The sequence below is a fragment of the Ornithorhynchus anatinus genome, chromosome 8, assembly GCF_004115215.2.
Source record: "Ornithorhynchus anatinus isolate Pmale09 chromosome 8, mOrnAna1.pri.v4, whole genome shotgun sequence".
Lineage (NCBI taxonomy): Eukaryota > Metazoa > Chordata > Mammalia > Monotremata > Ornithorhynchidae > Ornithorhynchus > Ornithorhynchus anatinus.
In genome coordinates this window covers 54591876-54612693 of record NC_041735.1, presented here as the reverse complement: position 1 = coordinate 54612693, position 20818 = coordinate 54591876, and the positions used below count along the sequence as shown (strand labels likewise).

Genomic DNA, 20818 nt, shown 5'->3' with positions numbered 1-20818 from the left:
GGGAGCTTATAGTCTACGGGAAACATTTTCCACTAGAAAATATTTTCACTGTGCATTTTATCTGGAACTTTCACCCAAAAGGATGAGTGCGTTTGATGCCATGATATTGGTATTGTGCAGGGGGGTGGGGGGGGAGCGGCGGTGAGAGAGAGAGGGAATGAATTTTCCTGAAAATGAGGTTTTATGAGAATGCAGCCCCTGTTTTTAGGAGACCTAGGTGTACATTCATATCTTTCAGTGCTCTGATTAGATGTCAGTGCCAGACTTTTATGGAGATAAAGTGTTTGTTTACTGAGGGACCATTCAGGATACGTGCTTTATTTTTGATTTACGTGTAATATTTTAATGGGATTACTATTTGGGCATAAGGATTCACTTAAAGTCCTTGATGAGAAAGGGTCTGTGGTAATTGAAGGTGGAGATAAAGTATCCTTTAAGCAAAAGGATATGTCTCCCTTTTGTAAGGGAGTGCTTTGGAACAGAATGATTAATATTTATTAAGAAACTTCTTATCTGAGTAGTTGGCTTTAGAAGTAAAATTTCCTCCCTTCCCTGTTAAAGGCTGCAATATTGGTCAAACTTCCGAGGTATTTATTCGAGAATTCTCTTAATTGTATGAATAAATGGCTGATGTTAAGATCATCTGAAAAGCTTTAAAATAATTCCTCCGTTTGTCATTTAGGATGAGAAGGCAAAATGCAATGGTTATGCTGATGAACTTGCAAAATTGGAGCTGAAATGGAAGGAACAGGTGAAAATCAGCGATAATGTAAAACTACAACTAGCTAAAATGGAGGACCATTTCAAAGTAAGTTTGACTCTTGAATGCTTTTTAACATGAGGAATAGTTTCAAAACGGTAGACACTGGATTGTTCATCATAATTTTGATGAATGTTATGTTCTGGTTTGCCTTGAAATTGTCTTTTGTAAGTGAAATATGTATTGTAGGAATGAGTTTAATTTTTCACAATAGAGTAGGCAAAATTTACAGTATGTACTGCATTTGCACTCCTTAAATTCTGAAAAAGCAGGTGGATGTTAAAATTGTGGCTTAAGCTGCTAAAATTGAAAAGGATTGGGACCCAGGTCCTTCCGACTCCTAGGCCTGTGCTCCCTCTATTAGGTCACGCTGCAGTGAGACCATGGGCAGGTCACTTAACTTCTCTGTGCCTCAGTTACCAAATCTGTAAAATGGGGATTAAGATTGAGCTCCATATGGGACGTGGAATCTATTATACTGCGAGCCGTTGTTTCTATCGGGATTGTCAGGGATTGTCTCTATAGGCAGGGATTGTCTCTATCTGTTGCCAAATTGTACATTCCAAGCGCTTAGTACAGTGCTAGGCATACAATAAGCGCTCAATAAATATGACTGAATGAATGAATGAATTGTATCTACCCCAGCACTTAGAACAGTGCTCGGCACATAGTAAGCGCTTAACAAATACGTAAAAAAGGAAGGGGAAATAGTAGGGTATAAGAATATTTACAAAAGTATTGTGAAACCGGGGTGAATATCAAAGTGCTTAAGGCTTACACAACCAAGCTCATAGTGGACACAGAGGAGATTGTGGATAGGGGAAATAAAGAGCTTAGTCTGGGAAAACCTCTTGGAGAAGATGGGATTTTAGGAGGGCTTTGAAGGTGGGGAGAGCGGGGGAATGTCGGCCCTGAAGTGGAAGGGAGTTCCGCGCCTGAGGGAGATCGAGATATTGAGTGTGAACAAACTCATAATGCTGACACGCGTGGAATGTGTTTATAAAACTCTTTTAGAGCATTGTGTTTGGAGTATAGTGATGAATGGCACATAAAGTTCATGCCATAATAAAGTCAAACCATATATAGAAGAGCCTTGAACAGGCTTGGGATGACCAGCAAGGCCTCGGCTCAGACAGTGGTCCTTCTCTCTTCCTCCTCTCCCGGTTCGATGCTCTTAATCACACCCCCCTTTTAAAAATATCAACCACGCTTCAGGCTGGGCAATACTCTGTAGCTCTGAGTTCATTAGCTGCAGTTAACCGGAAACTTTATTGTGGTAACAGACACAAGTTGCTGCAGCCTGTTTGCCCAGCAGGAAAACTTTATTTTTAAAAATTGGAGTCTAGAACAGCCATTTTCCAGCTTTCCTAGTGTCTAGGTTCAGAATTTGTTATGGTAGGAGCAAGAAACATGTGAGTCGCTCTCATTAATCAGGTGCTCTCAGATTCATTCCTAGTAAATATTTTTTCAATTTTAAGTTAACTTTAAAATTTGCTCCTGAAAGTTGTCAAGGCTGAAGAAATTTGAAGACAGAAAAAAAAACTTGGTGTCCTGTCTAGAATTTGTTGTGGAATTAAATGGAAAGAGAGAAACACAATATTTCCAAAAAATAAAGTAGAACTGTTTTTTTATTTTCATAACGAGGTCAGGATGAAATCAAGAATCAATCATTATAGGCAAGTCTTACATTTCTTGCAAATTGTAGAAAAATAATTTGGCTTCTCCCCATTACTATTTGGAAATTGGGTCCATTATGCTTATTAATTATTGTAATTTGGCCCTTTTCTCACTGTTTTATGATGACTGATGATAATCTCTCAGATGAGTTTGAAACACTGGTTTCAGAAATGTATTGAAATATAAATGAACAATTGTGTGAAATTGTTGTGTACAAAGACTGAAAGGAGCTGTGCATGCCTCATTTCATTTGTTGCCAACTTTTTTTTTTGGCAGGTCCAGCTGGCAGAGAAAGAGAGAGAAATAAATGAACTAACTTCACATTTGGAAATCTTCACCAGGGAGAAGGTATGCAGCAGGGTTGTGTCTTGTTTATTTTGTTAGTGATTGTTGTATTTATTAAGCGCTTACTACCTGCCGGGCACTATACTAAGCGTTGGGCTGGATACAAGCAAACTGAGTTGGACAGAGTCTCAAGCCCCATTTTGCAGGTGAGGTAACTGAGGCCCAGAGAAGTGAAGTGATTTGTCCCAGGCCACACAGCAGACAAGTGGTGGAGCCGGGATTGGAACCCATGACTTTCTGATTCCCAGGCCCATGCTGTATCCACTACGCCATGAAAGTAGGGTTGTGAGAAACAGTTCCCATCATAAAGAATGAAACAATACAAAGATAGGTGTACTTTTTTTTAAGATTAAGTGGCTAAAGTGTTTTTGATAAAATATCAATTGACCTTATTGGCCCTCAGGAATTCTCAAGAGCTTTGAAAACTGGCTTAATGTGGACTCAAATGATTTATTTGATCTTTTTGCATCCCTTTTTTGGAATTAAACAGCAATATCCGATGTTTAAAAAATAGTGGGAATTGAAAGCATTTCATCCGCACTTGTTTTCCTTTTGCAACAGAGAAACATTTTCCAAGGGAAAAATGTTATTTAATTGCAGTATCTCTTAAAATAGTGCATAGATCAAAAAGGTTGTAAAAGGTGCAGTAAAATTGTTTAACCCATTTAGATTAATTCAAAATTTAGAGATTGATTAAAAAGCAAAGACTACATGAGTATATACATAAAATATAAACAAAGTAATTTTATGGGCTGGAAGAGATAGCAAATGAACATTTGTAGTCTGCTGTGTTTGGTGACATTTATAAACAAACACTGATAATGGAATATAGGTTGAAAAACTGTTTAGTATGCTTAACCTTTTAATTCGTGGAACCAGTTTAGTAGAGCACTGAGGTTTTTCCTTAGGGTTGTGTGTAGCAACCTCATAGTTGTTTATATTTTAGCCTTTTACATGGTTCATGCAACATAAGTTGCAACTCTATTTAAGTTTTTTAAAAATGATTCCATCTACATAATTTCATCAACTCTGTGCCAGAAAAATAATTTAAAGGAGTGACTTTGTCTTATGCCATCGAGTCGTTTCCGACCCGTAGCGACACCACGGACACATCGGTCCCAGAAGGCCCCGTTCTCCATCTGCAGTCGTTCTGGTAATGGATCCGTAGAGTTTTCTTGGTAAAAATACGGAAGCGGTTTAGCTATGCCGCCTTCCGCGCAGTAAACTCGAGTCTCCGCCCTTGATTCTCTCCCACGCCGCTGCTGCCCAGCGTGGGTGAGTTTTGACTTGTAGCAGATTGCCTTCCACCCACTAGCCACTGCCCAAGCTAGGAATGGATTGGCTAGGCCTCTGCTTAATTCTCCTCCCATAGCCGAGACTGGTAGAGTACCGGAAACTCTCCAAGTGCGACCCTGAGAGGGGACAGGAATGAATTAGGATGTGATATACTGTGGTAAAATTGCCCTGAATGATATTCCTTTGAGAACAGTCTTGTATTCAGAGCCTGAGTATCTAAGAACTGCCTAAGAAGGAAGATGAGGGTAAAGTTCATTCTGTTTTGTAAACGAGCTTATATAAAGTGAAAGTGACATTTCTGCAATGAACGATTGTATTATTTAGCGCCTTCCATATGCACAGCACTGTACTTAAGCCCTTGGGAAAGACAATAGAGATAGAAGACCCAATACCTGCCCACAGAGATCTTGCAGTATAATGGTTCTTCCCAGTATATAATAACATAAATGCAAGGAAGTTGTGTTTAAATAGAGTAAGTAGATCCATGTGTAAGAAAGGGTACGGCGGAAGGGTCGGAGATTCGAGAAGAAGGCACAGTGAGAAAGTGAACTTGGAAGGAACATAGTGTTAGATGGAATATGCTAGTGGGAGAGAGAGCACTTTAAAGCTAATGGTTAGGAGTTTCTGTGTGCTACAGAGTCAAATCAGTTTTTTGGGAAAGTGGATAGAGATGTACGGTCTCGTTTCAGTAAGACCCCTGCACTAGAAAGAGGAGAGGCTGGAGGCTCGGAGACTGAGGAGGTTGATGCAGTATTTAAGGTGGAAGTGAGAAGCTCCTGAACTCTGATGGGAAAGTTAGGTGGAGGAAGAGATTTGGTAGGGAACACTTTGTGGCATAGGGAGCTTAAACTGCAGGTGGGACTTATTCAGGAATGCAGTGCAGCAAGAAGAAATGTGAGGTTGTAGATGGTAAGGGCTTGGGTTAGCGAGAGAGATTTGGGTGCCATGCACATAGTACCAGAAGCACAGTAACAGCAGGAGTATTTATTAAGCGCTTATTGTACGCAGAGCATTGTCCTGAGGGCTTGGAAAGAGTACCCAGGTGGAAATTAGAAAAGGTCCCTGTTCTTCAAGGGGCTGGTAGCAGCCTCAGCTGTAATGCATTAGATAATATAAAAGAGCACCAGTAGATCCCTGTTAATATGTACAAAACCACCGTGTGTACCTGTCTGAGTTGATGTGGTAGTCTGATAACTTTGGTGAGATGTCTCTTCCTTTTGGTCTTCCTGTCTCAGGCCCTCCACCCTGTGCTCCTTACAGCCCCACGAACAAAACTCTTTTCAACCCAAAATGGCCCAGGCAGAGATGGGGGATGGATAAATAAGGTGTTACTTAATCTCCATTTTATTTGATAGGTGTAGTTTTTTCACTATCATTATTATTTTCATATTTATCGAGCGGTTGTGAGAGTACAGTATAACGACAAACGGACAAATTCCTGCCCACATCGAGCTCACAGTATAACAGAGTTGGTAGACACAGTCCTTGCCCACAAAGAGCAATTTTCGATGAGTTTTGTTTCTAAAGCTCTGCTAAATACTTTGAAGAATGCAGGATCGTATGTATTAATTAGGATAATTTTACCAGAGTGAAATAATTTCTCCCTCTACAGAAAAACAGGCCGTGCAGAGTGAGGTAAAACAGAAATTTTTTTGGTTCATTTGATCTGATGAAGCTTCAGATTGTCTGAGTTGTTCAGCTTGTGTCCCAGAACATCTATTCAAAGCACATTACTTTTTTGCCCTTTTTTGGTTGAGGTTAGAAGAGATCCATGGCTGTTTGGAATAAGCATGTGAAAGGTCAGTTGTTCGGTTGCCAGAGGGTCTTCCCTGTCAGTGACTCTTACTTTGACTCTGAGCCCCATGTGGAATCTAGTGAAAGTAATAATAGTAATAATTATTGTATTTATTAAGCACTTACTACATGCTGGGCTGGATACAAGGAAACTGGGTTGGTCCGAGTCTCAAGCCCCGTTTTACAGGTGAGGTAACTGAGGCGCAGAGAAGTGAAGTGACTTGTCCCAGGCCACACAGCAGACAAGTGGTGGAGCCAGGATTACAACCCATGACTTTCTGACTCCCAGGCCCGTGCTCTATCCACTACGCCTTGCGTATGTGACCTGCTTATAATGTATCAACTTCAGTGCTTAGTACAGTGCTTGGCAAATAATAAGTGCTTAATAAATACCACTGTTATGTTGTTGTTATCATTATTAAGCTCACTGTGGGCAGGGAATATGTCTGCTAACTGTATTGTGCTCTCCCAGGATCTTAGGACAGTGCTCTGCACATAGTAAGTGCCCAACAGATTCCATTGACTGAATGACTGATTGATTAGTGAGCTATTGGGTTGACATGAACTCCTTCAGGATCCAGGCAATATCCAGGACACCATGGAGAAAGTTCTAAGTCTGAAAATTGGACTTGAGCAAAAAAGTTCCAGATTTTAGCTCAATGTACAGTTTCTCTCAATTCATTTCCATTGCTCTACCTTTAAAGTAACCAACTCCCATGCTAACCTGGGCTCACTTAGGTGAGCAGTGCAAGATGTGAAATTCTGTTCCTTTCTTTCCTTGCAGCTTGGGAGGGGGTTACCCACTGCTGACGGGTTCCCCAGGTTATTTTTTGGGGGTGGAATCCTATTTCTGGGCCTAGTTGGGAACATCGTGCTCCAAGTTTAGCTATCTGTGACTGGGGGGACCTAGCTAATACCTAACTGAAAAAATAGTGAGCACATTCCTTAAGTTCATGAATGGCGGCATGTTTGGTGGGGCAGTTAGCACCAGAGTTCAGACTTCAAGATTTTTGGGGGGCAAAAAATAAACAGGATAGTGTTGGGGGATGAAATGGGTTAATTAACATATCAATCAATCATATTTATTTTGTGCAGATTACTGTACTCAGCACTTGGGACAATACAGTGTAACAGAATAAATAGACATGATTCCAGCCCACGAAAAGCTTACAGGGTGGAAGGGGGGGCAGATATTAAAATCAAGTGCAGCCAGATAGGCTGTAAGCTTGTTGGGGGCAGGGAATGTGTCTGTTATATTGTTGTATTGTACTCTACCAAGTGCTTAATACAGTGCCATGCACACAGTAAATGCTCAGTAAATATGATTGATATTTAATCGGTGTGATATCTATAAATGGTGTGAGGGTGGGGTAAAAAAAAATCAAGGTACAGAGAGTAGGTTGGCATTAAATAAGCAGCGTGGCTTAGTGGCAAGAGCACGGGCTTGGGAGTCAGAGGACGTGGGTTCTAATCCCGGCTCCGCCACTTGTCTGCTGTGTGACCTTGGGCAAGCCACTTCACTTCTCTGTGCCTCAGTTACCGCATCTGTAAAATGGGGAGTGAGACTGTGAACCCCATATGGGATAACCTGATTACCTTGTATCTACTCCAGCACTTACAACAGTGCTTGGCACTTAGTAACCTCTTAACAAATACCATAATCATCATCATTCTGCGGCGCCCTTTATTCATCCTCTCTTTGAGTCCCCAGTACTTATGTACAGATCTGCAATTTATATTAATGTCCGTCTCCCCCTCCAGACTGCAAGCTTGTTATGGAGAGGGAATGTGTCTGTTTTTATTGTTACATTTTGTTCTCTCGAGAGCTTAGCGTGTTCTGCACAGAGTAAGTGCCCAATAAATATGATTAACTGACTTGATTGACAGGTTGGGTTGTAGTTGGAAATCAGTGAGGTAAGATAGGAGGGGGAGAGCTGAAATGGAATAGAAAAGCAGCATAACCTAGTGGAAAGAGCAGGCGCCTGGGAGTCTGAGGACTTGGGTTCTAATAACTCTGCCACTTGTCTGCCATGTGACCTTGGGCAAGTCACTTAGCTTCTCTGTGCCTGAGTTCACTCATCTGCAAAATGGGAAGTCTAATATAGGACCGGGACTCCATCCAACCTCATTATCTTATATTAACCCCAGTGCTCATTACAGTGCCCGGCACAAAGTAAGCGCTTAACAAATAACATGTTAAAAAAAAAAAAGAATATTCAGATCTTGCTGCATACATATTATCTTGCTCATCTCATTACTATTACTTATTTAAAATCATGATATATTTGATTTTAATAAAGGTTAAAGAATAGTGACATTTATTCCATATACTATATTAATGGAATTTTGTATTTTCCAGAGGTCAATCAATGGTATGTATTGAGCACTTACTGTGTGTGGAGCACTGTACTAACTGCTTCATTCTTTCTGTTAATTACACAGTGAAATAAGCCTTTTCAATTTCAAGTGGATAAATACAGCAGGAATTTAAACTACAAGCATGGGCTTTAGTAGATTATCTTTTTTGGTGGGGGTGATTTGCTGGAGAGTTGGAGAAATGGGAGAATTTAAGCACCTGGGTGGATTGGCTTGGGTGCAAGACCCTGGAGCGGTACAGGAGTAAAAAGATAACTTTTGAGGTCCATTTTTACCCCCTAAGTCTGAAGTTAAATAATGTGCTGACCCTAGTGATCTTTTTTTAAAATAATAAGCCAATGCTTAGTACCTTTTAGTACACAGTGGGATGTGAGCAAATTTAAAAATATGAAAGTCTGAGAGTCAGAAGAACCTGGGTTCTAATCTCAGCTTCATTACTTGTGTGTTGTGTGATCTTGGTCTAGACACTTAGCTTTTCTGTGCTTCATTTACCGCATCTGTACAATGGGGATTAAGATTGTGAACTCTGTGTGGCATGTGGATTGTATTTCTAACCTGATTACCTTGTGTCTTCCCCAATGCTTAGTAAAGTGCCTGGCACATAGTAAGTGCTGAACAAATACCTTTAAAAATTCATATTTACTGAGTGCTTACAGTGTGCAGGGCACTATACTGAGCACTTGGGAGAGTACAGTGTATCAGCTGGTAGACAAGTTCCCTACTCCCAACAAGCCTACAGTCTAGAGAGGGAGACAGACGTTAAAATAAATAATTTACAGGTGTGCACATAAGTGCTATGGGACTTAAGGAGGGGTGAATAAAGGGTGCAAACTCGTGCAAGGGTGACACAGAAGAAGGGAGTTGGAGCAGAGGAATTGGGGCTTAGGGAAGGCCTTGGAGGAGATGTGCTTTGAATAAGGATTTGAACGTGGGGAGTGTGATCATCTTTTGGTTATAAAGGAGGGCATTCCAGGCCAGAGGCAGGATATTGGCAAGTGGCTGGCCGCGAGATGTACAAGATCAAGGTACAGTGAGTAGATTGGCATTAGAGGAGTGAAGTGTGCCAGCTAGGTTGTATTAGGAAACAGAAGACAGGGAGAGGTAAGGCGATTGAAAATACGGGCACCACTTTAAGTTGAACTTCATGGAAATAGAGAAATATCATTTCAGTCATCAAGGCTTTTCAGATTCTTCCCTTTTCGAAGTCCAACATTTAGAACTATTTTAAATTTTACATCATTTTAGGGAAGATTAGATAAAAGCTTTTTTATCAGGAAATTTCACTTTTTTGGTCATACTCTTGACTTTAGTCAGTGTAATCTATTTATTTCTTCTGCTAGTCACATCTTTTTGAGTTTAAAGGTTTCAGAAGGGCAGCATTTCCTGAAGTGTAGTGCTGGGTTACTGTATTTTGTCTTAAGAGTATTCCATAGCTATAACAGCTATTTATGATTAACCAAACTGGTATGTATACTTATATGTTCTAGATTATGCACTTTTAGAGAAGGAAGATTACAAGTAAACAATTTAGTGCAGTATTTTTCTCATATAAGGTGCTCAATAATATGTAACATTGAATAAATGACTGGCCCCTCTTCTCCCCCCCCCCCCCCATTTTTTTGCTAATGCATTAACCTAGGGCCCCATTCTCTTTTTCTGAAAGTTAATGTACACCCCTCTGATAGTCATTTACTAATAGTTTGGAATATGTTTCTCTGTAGCAACAGAATAAACATTACAGGTAATTTGAAATGCCAAGAAATTCATTTTATTTTAAATATTCTGCATATACTAGATGAGTAGAAATCAGGTTAAAGTGCATTGAGTGTTAAATTAAGGAAAGGATGAATGATTTCAGATGTAAAAATGATGCAGGAAAGAGTTGTACTGAAGGAAATATTTATGCATATTTCCCTAACTGCCGTAGATTTGAAAATAAATTATATGTTTAGAATTGTGAATTGACAGCCAAAATAAATTTGAAGGGTTTCTTTTCCAGATTATGGTTAATATATTTACCTATCTGTTTTCCACTTTGTAGCAAAAACTTTGTAGCATTTGTTAGTAAAATATGAATGGTTTAATGCTAAACTGTTGCCCTAAAGAACTTATTTTTTAGCAGAATTCATCACCTTTTCCTACAATTTTCAGTGGCTCTTATTGTCTCGTCAATGTGAAATACATGAACTATTTCGTCTTCTTACTGACCTTAGTTTATACTGCACCTCTCTTCCAAGGAGATGCAGCTCTATCAGATATTTTTGTGGTTAGTCCCCAAGTTCCTGACAGTCAATGACAAGCCTTATTCCCACTTCATTGACATGAATATGAGCCTGAGAAATTGAACGCTTTACTTGAGATTTAAAGCCAGGGTTCTTTAAGTATATTGGGTTACATCCTGATTTGAGAAGTCATTTTGTAAATGTTAGATCAACTCAGGCAAAGTGGGCTTATATACGGATAGATGGTTTTGCACTTGGAAGAATTTCCTTCCTATATACCTAAGAAGGACTTTCTAATCAGTATTTTATTTCACCTTTACTATGAAACGTTTAGCTCCTTGGTTTGAATTCTTTTCTAGGAACTTAAAGGGAGACTGGACAGTCAAGCAGAAGGAATCGTAAATGGTCAAAATCCTCAGAGTCCTCAGCAGGTGTCTCATTTTCTCAACCCAACCTCAGCAGACATCGGTCCAGTTCCCGCAGTGCCTACCCGACAGCCAGTTCTGCACTTTGGAAACCCTTACGGACCCCAGGAAACGAGAGGTTATTCTAGCCTTTTGGGTTTTGGATTACGTGGGAGCTGTCTGTTTAGAAAGGGAAAAGAGGTTTTGGCAAAGTTAATCTAAAATATATATTTTATTTGGCAAACAGCTTGAAGAAATGCTTCAGTCTACCAGTTAGCGGGAACTAGTACCTCTGACCTAGTTTTTGAATTACTTTCTGATGCCATCCAACTCACCCCAGACAATTCCATGTCTTAGATTGGAGTTGAAGAAAATGACCCCTCCGTCCACACTACCAATAACACTGCTGCCTGTGCTGGGGCTATAGAGTGGTAGGGCAAGGTAAACACTGACAAGGATGGCTAATGGTGGGTTTGGGATATTGCAGAAGAGGTCAAACCTTACTTACCATTCTCGGGTTCAGAGCCCACAGTGATACCTCAGAGGAATAAGAACGTGAAGATGCCCAGGGCTCTCTGAAATGATCTTTTCAGTTCCAAACCATCCCTGTTAAGGGTTCTCTGAAATCTGAGATGACCCTAGCTTGAGCGGCTTGGTAGTTAAGTGTTTTGTGTTCTCCCGCCTTATTTGGAATATGCTCAAAATTTTAAATTTTGTAATTCCAGCAAAAACATTTTAAAAACTGCTAAATGTGGATCTCCACAAGGATAGCGACTCTCGTGCTGAATTTCACTGTTGTTCCACAACTTCGATTTCAGATGGGGCAGATGGTGCTTTTTACCCAGATGAAATCCAAAGACCACCAACAAGAACTTCCCCTTGGGGCCTGGAAGACAATGTCGTCTGCAGCCAACCTGCTCGCAACCTTAGTCGACCCGATGGCTTGGAAGACCTTGACGACAGCAATGTAAACTGAGTTTTATTTCTATTTTTTCTTGTCTCTTTCACGTTATTTGCTAGTGGAATCCTAGGCATTTGGCAACCGTTAAAGTACATATGACTTTAAAGAGCAGGTAGCATTTATTTTTCTCCGCGCTTGAGAACGAATCACAAAAATTGCTCTGACCTTCCTTATGCACTGTGAGCTTTCCATTTAAATAGCTAGGAAATTTCGTAAAGATTCATGAACTTCAGATTAATGCAGTCTTCTAAATCTTGTCAACAGTCCTCTCAAGTAATTAAATGCTTAATGCAAATTTGGGTTTATAAAAACCAATTTACCAGACTAAAAAGAAGTATTAATAGTGAAAATATTAAGCACCGACAAGGCACTTTAAATCTTTTTTCCTAGTGATCACCCATTTAAAAAGTTTAAATTACCCACATTCTTATCCATTCGTAACTGTTAACGATTGAAATGAAAATGGTATGTACTAGTTACACTTGCAGGGGGCTCATACAGGGCATCGTAAATATCTCTATCCTTTTTTTAAATACAGCAGCTTTTGTTCTTCGGCCAAGAGACAAAACTGATGCTAAAGATACTGACTGAGTCCTGTAGCACAACACGATAGTCTTTGTTACTGAAACCCTCAGGTACAGTCAGTTTAATAAATAGGTTTGTTTCTGGGGGAAAGCACTTTTTTGATGTGCTGTATGGTAAAATGAATTTAAAAGAAACATTTTCCTACAAAATATTGTGCTCTTTATAAGTATGGTGGTATCATGACCTGTTTCTCATTTTATCTAGTTTGCTGCATTTAATTGCTATTAACCTTTGCAGAAACTGATCAGTGTTCAGACAGGCATGATTTTAGCCCTGGTGCTCAGCACCTATAATGGGGAAAAATGGATTTCTCCATCCTGCCTTTTGGCCTCCTCTGTCCATTACTGGGAATAATTAGGAAAACTGTCAGAACTTTTACAGCCTATTTAAGATGTAGAGTACTCGCTTACTGCTTTTGCCCACCTTTACTTCTCATTTTGCATATCTAATCTGATCATTCTTGGCACAGGCGTTACACATGACAAGCCCTTCTCTTCTTTAGTCGTCTGCTTCAGTTTAATTAGCAGAGTGTTCTTTCTGATCTATGGGTTTTGCCCTCCCGCAAACCCAGGAGAAGCAGTGTTAGAGTCTTGTGCTCATTTGCTGACACACTTAGATTTTGTAATGAGATGAAAGGACTCTAATGGGCTCAAATAGTAACTAACCTTGGGTAACTATGCTTCTGTGCTCAAAAATTTGCACCTCAGACTACAGCATGTTTTTATGTGTCTGCACAGTGTTTCTTAAATCCCATAGTGGGGAAGAAAAAAAATCATTTATAAGTTAAAATTAATCCGTTCAAATTCACATAAGAGAAAGAAGAAATTGGAGTGACTCAAAGAGCTGTGCCCAACACCGGCCACTTTCTGAGAGATTCCAACATAACTAGAGGAAAATGGAAGGCTTTAAGGAGATGGGTTAAAGGAAATGATTTAACAATACTCGTGATGGTAGAACAGTATATATTAACCAAACAGTCTCTTATTTGGGAAGCACTGGAAAGAGGTGTTATAAAGGATTGAAGTGAGTGGAGAAGCCAGAATCTAGAAAAACAGAAAGGATGGATCGACCCTAAGAGTTTTAGGGGATTAGCAGAGCTGTCTGCCTTAATTTTCTGTTGCTTTTTAACTCACATGGCTTAAGAAGTTTAGAAATGCCCATCATTCAGGATACCTATATGGGTAAGTTTCTTGCAGTGTTAACTTCCTGCTTGTTGTTTGCTGTATCACCCTCCCATTCTAGTCCCATAGACCCATTGGCCAGAGACAGGTATTAATGGGCTTCTATAAAGTTTTTTGAGATGTTAATCATGATGAGAAAGGTGTACGTGACTAAGGGCTTAGATGATTACCCATTACCCAAAATGGAGAAAATCCATTATTAAGGAAGTTACCAGTCATAAGTGGTTAGAAAATTAATGAGAAGACAGTTCTAGTAGGCATACAGGAGTTATGAAAATGGAGAAATATGGAGTGATCAAAATCAGAAGGCACTCTCAGAATTTCTAGTCCAAACAGCAGAATTAAAGAGCAAATTGTGCAAAGATCTAGGTTTTTCTCCCAGAGCGTAACTCTAATGACTTAGAGTTGAATTTTGTCTTCTAGTCTTTATTTACTAGGGGAAATATGTGTCCTGTACACTGAATGGAAGCGTCATAGTTTATGTGAATAAAGCTCGATTCTGTGACAGCTGTAATCCTACTGTCTTCAAGCAATTCATGTAGTCCTGTAGTAAATAGGCAAGAAGAGCAATCTTCAGTGTAGTGTTATGAACAGAGGTGCCACCACTGATGGTGAAATGGCAATGTGTGACTGAAAAATATGATGACCTCTATAGTGTATCGTTGATGGCCTTGGGCCAGTTCAAACTTTGACAGCCCGTTTTGGGCAGTGCACTGCCCGGGATGGTTTCCTAAACACAATCTACTGTGCTCCTTGTTGAAGTAGATCATGAAAAGGAGGGACGCTGACCTATAGAGTAATGCATGATGGATAAATGCGATTCAGGAAGTTTGGGTCAGGCTCATTTATTCTACTGTCTTGTTTTATGCTGTCGAGTCGTCTCCGACCCATAGCGACTCCACGGACACATCTCTCCCAGAACGCCCCGCCCTCCACCTGTGATCATTCTGGTAGTGTATCCATAGAGTTTTGGTGGGAAAAATACGGAAGTGGTTTACCTTTGCCGCCTTCCGCACAGTAAACTCGAGTCTCCGCCCTCGACTCTCTCCCAGGTTGCTGCTGCCCTGTACTGGCAGAGTACTGGAAACTTTTCAGGTGCCGTCTTGAGGGGGGATTCTACTGTCAGTACTTAACGAATCATCCCCCCTTCCTAAACTTCTTCATTGTGGAGGATCTCCTCTTCATGAACTTTCTTTTCTTTAAAACAGCTCCTCAACCTCTTCCTTGTTCTCCCTCTGATTGCTACCTGGCCCCTCTTTTGTCCCACTTCAGCTCAGGTGGTTTAGCAATTGAGTAATTTCCTTAGGGGATTGCAACTGGCAGGGATTTGCCCAGCTTCAGTGGCCCAGAATGTAGAACCTCGCTATGTGGAGTCCTAACTGTGTAAAAAGGTAATTCCAGGGAGGATGAATAGGCCAAATGCTTAACTTGGGTCTGGATACACGATGGTATTCGTCTTTGAAAATTCTCCCATGTATCATAGTAGTGTTAGCAGTCCAAAAGAGCCTCTATTAGATGGGGAGCCTGTGTTGAAAATTTTGACCTATTTGTAATGACTAATTGCAGTCTAATTTCTAAGCTCTTAACACTTCAACACATCTATTAACAATTCCTGTCAGAGCTATAAAAAAATGTCCTCAATACAACTGGTGGAATTGGCATGGGGATGGATGTCTGCGAACCTTTTTTGCCCATGCAGGCTGGGTAATTGTTCCAGGAGTACAGCTGGGAGTCATTAACCCCTTCATCTGGAATGCTGTCTGTTCGGCACTGGTGCATTTAGAATGAATGCTGAGTGGTTTTGAATCTTGATTTCTAGAGTTAACTCATCTTAATGCCGGAGGGGAGCCTTAACCGTTGATTTTGCTGCCTGGGCTCCAACTTTTTAAGAAAGAAAGGAGTATGCTTTGGTTGTCAAGTGTCATTTAGTGACTTGGTAAGGGGAAGAGCTCTGCCTGCAAAACAAAATGACAACAATCCAGCCTCGCTTGCCCGTCTGGAGTCCATTCGCAACGAATTCATACTGTAAGCAGGACGGTGCGTGCGTAGAGCGCCTTCTGACTACAACAGTAAAGAATATAATGGGGACAGTCAATTTCAGAGGAATTTAGACAGATGAGGCAGTAGTGGATTGTAACATAGTTGCAAGGATTGAAATGTTAAGGATTAAGCAAAATATTTGAGGGGATTTTTGAAATGATTGTAGCCCAGGGCACGATTTGCCATTTCTATAACCGTTTGTGAATTAGCTGAAATTTATTTTAGCAGTTTTAAGTGCAGTTGGAGCCCCGTTCTTCTTGCCGTGTCCCCTTAAGCCGTGCTCTTTGGCAGTAAGAGAGGAATTTGGGGAATTTAGGACGCTACTACTTCATCGAACTACCTTGGTAACCTGAAAGAATGAATTGCTTCCAAATGTGTTTATCTTACTCGTTGGGAAAATGGAACTCTCTAATATTAGTCAAAATGTAAAACATCTTTTTGCTTAGTACTTCAAGGTATCTAGTGGAAGATGGAACATATGTGGAGGGGAGTAGGAAATGTGTGGGGTTTTTTGTTTATGAAGTTGAGGAGGCAGGGTGACGGGTTTTTAATTCTCGCTCTCTGCAAGCGCTCAGCACACAAGTTAGCTCGGGTGAGTTGTGTGAGGCTAGCATCTGCTGCAGCAAGCACCACTAGCTGCTTAATGAAAGTGTTAAAATGGTGGAAACCAACAGCTGTTATTTCAAAGGAAGGAGGGAGAAAAATGCCAACAGATTCTTCAAATCTCTTTGTGGTCGTTCTTTTTTCCTAACAGATCACACTTTATTTTCAGTGCCTGATTAAGGGCCATACTCTTCATTTTTCACCTTCTTTCGAATAGAGAGGAATGCACAAGTGCCTCATTTGCTTGCTTTTACATGAAGATTATATGAGATACTTGGAATAATTAATGTGCATTCAGTTATTCACGCAAGTTCTGTTTCCTGAAAAATGAGGGAACCAGAGTAGTATGTGAGCTCGTTGTGGGAAGGGACCGTATCTAACCAACTCTGTTGTATTGTACTCTCTCAAGCGCTTAGCTCAGTGTTCTGCACAGTAAGGACTCAGTAAATGCCATTGATGATAATATCAGAAAGCTGTTTCAGGTGCTTTGCCCAGCAATCTGAGCTCTGCAATGGTGTAACTAGATCATTGGTTTGCGGTCCCTCTTGCCTACAGAGTGGAGATATATGTAGCGAACAACCTAGAGAATGGAAGCTGGTCTGGATGCCAAAAAGCTTGAGCATTCAATTTCTCAGCCTTAGTTTCCCTGTAATTTTTCTGCCCCATTATTCCTTTCCTTAACTGTTGTGGAGATGCAAACTTGAAGCACATTTAGCCCTCGTTTCTTCACCTGTCAGAAATGAGCTACTAGAAACAATGCAGGTAGGGGGGAAAGGTTATGCTGCAGCGTTTCAGCTTCAGGACTTCATATCGGGGTTCACTTTTCAGGATACCATCCAGCGAGAGATGTGCCCGGTTAACTCTTGCTGGAAGCTTTGAGGTAAATCCTGATTGTCCATCAGCGTGACGATCCTCATCAGTGCCCACTGCAGCTATTTATGTGCCGTTAGTGTGCAGAGCAGGAGAGCTTGAGTGACAGAGTTGATGAGAGGAAGCAGCCAAAGATGGCAATTTAGCTGATGTGCCTGACTGCAGTGTGAAGTGTGTGACATGCTTGGCTGACGGCAGCAGCAGATACAGATCATTCAAACTGACCTCTGGAAAGAAGCAGGCGGGCCAGTCCAAATCAGTGTTTTCTTTTCCACTCGGATTCAAATTGGCAGTTATTTAAGAGTTTTACATGACAACCTATTATCAATCACATATTTTTGAGTTTCAGTCCTTCAGACAGCATTGCACCACTTGGAGTTTGGGGCTCTGCGTTCACTGGAAAACACAGGTTTCCCAGTTGGATCGTTACTCTCTCCCCATTCTAGCCACAAACTCCCCAAATCCTCAGGCCAAGAAAATATAAGCCCCTTTACCCTGAAAGCCATATGCTGTCAAAAATATTTTCCAAAGTTCACTGAAAACTTATCCCAAGAATAAGTAGTTATAGTAACACATAAGTTGTTTAATTGTATTAAGGTACCTATTTTTTGGTGTAGCATTAAACTTTGCTTTTTAAACTTAGGATGATGATGAGAACGTACTTACCGTTCCTGATCCTCAAAGTCAGCTTTTACATGAGCACGGAAGTGGCTTTTGCTTTGATTCCAGGTAATTTTAATCCATTGTCTATAGGGCAGAATTGATTGTGTGGATGTGCAATTTTAGAAGCCCACAGTTATTAATTCTGTGGGAGCATTCCACGTTTTGTCATTGTTAGGGTTTCATCAGAAAATACCATTTTCGGGTAACTTAAAAGTTAAGGCACGGTGCCAGTGGTCTTTCATTTCCTAGAACGTAATGGTGGTATTTTGGGAATTTGAAGTTCAAAAATGCCTTTCTTGCCAACCTTGTTGTGAATCTAAGTTTAGAGCTTTTATTAAGCATGTCATATGCTAAGCATAGGCATATATGAACAGGGAGAGTTGTTTCAAAGGAACTGGAGCCATTACGGGCCTACTACATCATATTTATCCAAAGGTGCGTAAAAACCTCAGCAGCTCTTCAGATCGGATATCCCCGGGAGGGTGCTAGGACAACCTGGAACCGGCCAGCTCCTAGTTAGACCTATGTGCTCCATGTTTCCTTTACACAAGGGCAGCTGGGGACAGCTTTTCCCAGTGACTCAGGTTATTGGGGAAGATCGCTTGTGTAAAAAAAAAAAAAAAATAGATTTTCAAAACAGATCTTCCAGCCCCATGGCTACCCGGTATGAGTGAAATTTGAGATTAGAAAGTCTTTCATTCACGTTAGTTCCCAGGGATGACCAAGATGTACTTCCATTCAATTGTCAGCTGTGGGTCCCCTTGGAGAATATCTCTCTTCTGCTAGGCGCAGGTTAGCTCTTTTACCGTAACTCTTGGTGAAAATAATAAAAATAATAATGATTGTGATAGTGATAAGCGCTAGGGATAGATACAAGATAATCAGGTAGACAACTTCCCATGTGGGGCTCAGAGTCTTAAGGAGGAGGGAGAAGAGGTATTGAATCCCCATTTCACAGGTGAGGAAATAGAGGCCCCAAGAAGTTAAGTGACTTGCCCGAGGTCACACAGTGAGCTGAGCAGGCACCAGACAGTTTGTTGGGATCTTCTGGAGAATGGGTAATCTTGAATAATTTTCATCTCCTCTCCTTTTGTTTTTCAAGCTTTGATGTGCGTAAGAAGTGTCCCCTTTGTGAGGTAATGTTTCCTCCCAACTACGACCAGACTAAGTTTGAAGAACACGTTGAGAGCCACTGGAAGGTGTGTCCCATGTGCAGCGAACAGTTTGCTCCTGACTACGATCAGCAGAGGTTTGAAAGGCATGTGCAGACCCACTTCGATCAGAATGTTTTAAATTTTGACTAGAAAAATCACTTCTTATTATGCGTTCCTGAAGTATAGCATTAAAAAAAATCCTTCTCATTAGGCAGACCACATCAGGAGCCAGAAAATGTAGCTTTTTGGCCACTCTGCTCTGTTTTTCTGACTAAATGCTTCTTTTAAATATCCAGTCATCTGCAGTGTAATTGGGGTCAGGATAAATCTTGACTTATCAACAAATATCGATTTAGTCTCTTAATTTAACTGCTATAAGAGAGAAGTATCTGGTGTATGTTTCTTTATTTATTTCCCTGTGTGTGGATATTGTTTGAATAAAGGTTACAGGGGTGGTTTTGATTTAACGGGTGCAAAAAATAGCAGACCTGTTTTCTTACAGCTAAGGAAACTTGACAGCAAAAAGGATCTTTCTGTTAACTTTGGAGCATGGTTATATGAAATAAAACATCTTTCTTCCTAGCAATCTTGTGCAAATTATTATTTTAGGATTGATTGCAATATGGCAAATATCTCTTGACTTATAAAATGTTAGCCATATAATTAGTCTAAGAAAGCACACTTTGCTTAAAGGTGGTATTTTTATGAGTTAAAAGAATTGCTAAGATTAGATTTAATAATTAAAATAATTTACAGTTGCATTTATATTTAATGGAAGAAGTCTACAGAAGCAATGCTCTTAATGTAGATGTTTTCATATTGAATCATTCGCTGTGGTGTTTCTGGGGCTTTTTAATTTTGCACATTCTGTAAGAGAACGTATCTTACATCTAAGCAGTCAATTACTAAATGTAATGAGTAAACTAAAATCAAAATAATTTGTTCAGTTTGAATTTGCTCATCTTACTGTACAGTAGTCTTATTTCATTAAAGGTAAAATAAGCACTCAAATCCTGTGGGAGTTTTTATTTTTGCTATGCTAATATCTAATTTTCAAGAGTAAAGCATGACCCCATTTTGAGTGTCCTTACTTTGCTTCATTGAACAATTGTACTTGTTAGAGGAAATTATGTGCTTCTTTCAGTATGAGCTAGTTTCTTCTCGGAGACTGCTGCATGAATTTCCATGCTATTAATTCTACCATTTCAATGGAATAGTTTGGCATTTGACAAAAATACAAAGGATTTTAAGCTAGCTAAGGAAGCAAGGCGTCTTAGAGACAGGATCTCTCAAAAGACTAAAATATAAAAAGAGGTGCACTACTCTCCTTCCATCAGAAAAGGCTCATCCAAGAGCACAGAGTTTGATTTCGTTTTCAGTCTCGGCGCTTACCTCTTGGGATACATCTGTTCGTGCCGCAAGAGAATAGTGCACCTGTTTGGGGCTTAGAGATGGCTACAGTGTCCATACGGGACCTGGGCTTTCCGGGCATGGGGTACAAGGCTTGCCCGCCCCACCTCTCCTGGTTCCCGAGCCTGGCTCTGGGCTCAGGGCAGCCCATTCAACAGTCACACGGACTGCATTTACACATTTAGGAGTTTCCCAGCTGTCCTCGAACGTCCGGGTTGCATTCTTGGAAATCTTGCTATGAAGAAAACTTGTGTTCTAGTAATAGTAGAATGCCTACTGGGGACTGAGTACTGAACCGACCCCTGGAACAAGTATGGCACGGTCCCTTTCCCACATGGGGCTCACGGTTTCGGTAGGAGGGAAAAGAGGTATCGGAGCCCCATTTTACAGATGACGGAACTGAGGCATAGAGAGGTTAAGTGACCTGCCCGAGATCACACAGAAGCCAGGTTGGGGAGATGGAAATAGAACCCAGGT

General features: G+C 40.6%; 1 protein-coding gene and 1 non-coding gene across 4 annotated transcripts in view; one reads left to right on the top strand and one right to left on the bottom strand.

Moving 5' to 3' along the window:
* TAX1BP1 (Tax1 binding protein 1) overlaps positions 1-20818 on the top strand; it is an 87086-nt gene that overhangs the window by 65618 nt on the left and 650 nt on the right. For 2 of the 3 annotated variants that reach the window (XM_039912896.1, XM_029071261.2), the window contains exons 13-18: positions 683-808; positions 2714-2785; positions 10830-11013; positions 11693-11841; positions 17758-17843; positions 18880-19942. In XM_039912896.1, coding sequence (XP_039768830.1) covers positions 683-808; positions 2714-2785; positions 10830-11013; positions 11693-11841; positions 17758-17843; positions 18880-19081 — 819 coding nt within the window. In that variant the 3' untranslated portion in view covers positions 19082-19942. Of the gene's footprint in view, positions 1-682; positions 809-2713; positions 2786-10829; positions 11014-11692; positions 11842-17757; positions 17844-18879; positions 19943-20818 lie in introns of those variants that run through there. The other variant, XM_029071262.2, reaches the window with a different exon arrangement.
* On the bottom strand, positions 4068-4204 carry LOC114814050. Its single transcript, XR_003761793.1, has one exon. It is a non-coding gene; the product is annotated as a small nucleolar RNA SNORA7 (small nucleolar RNA).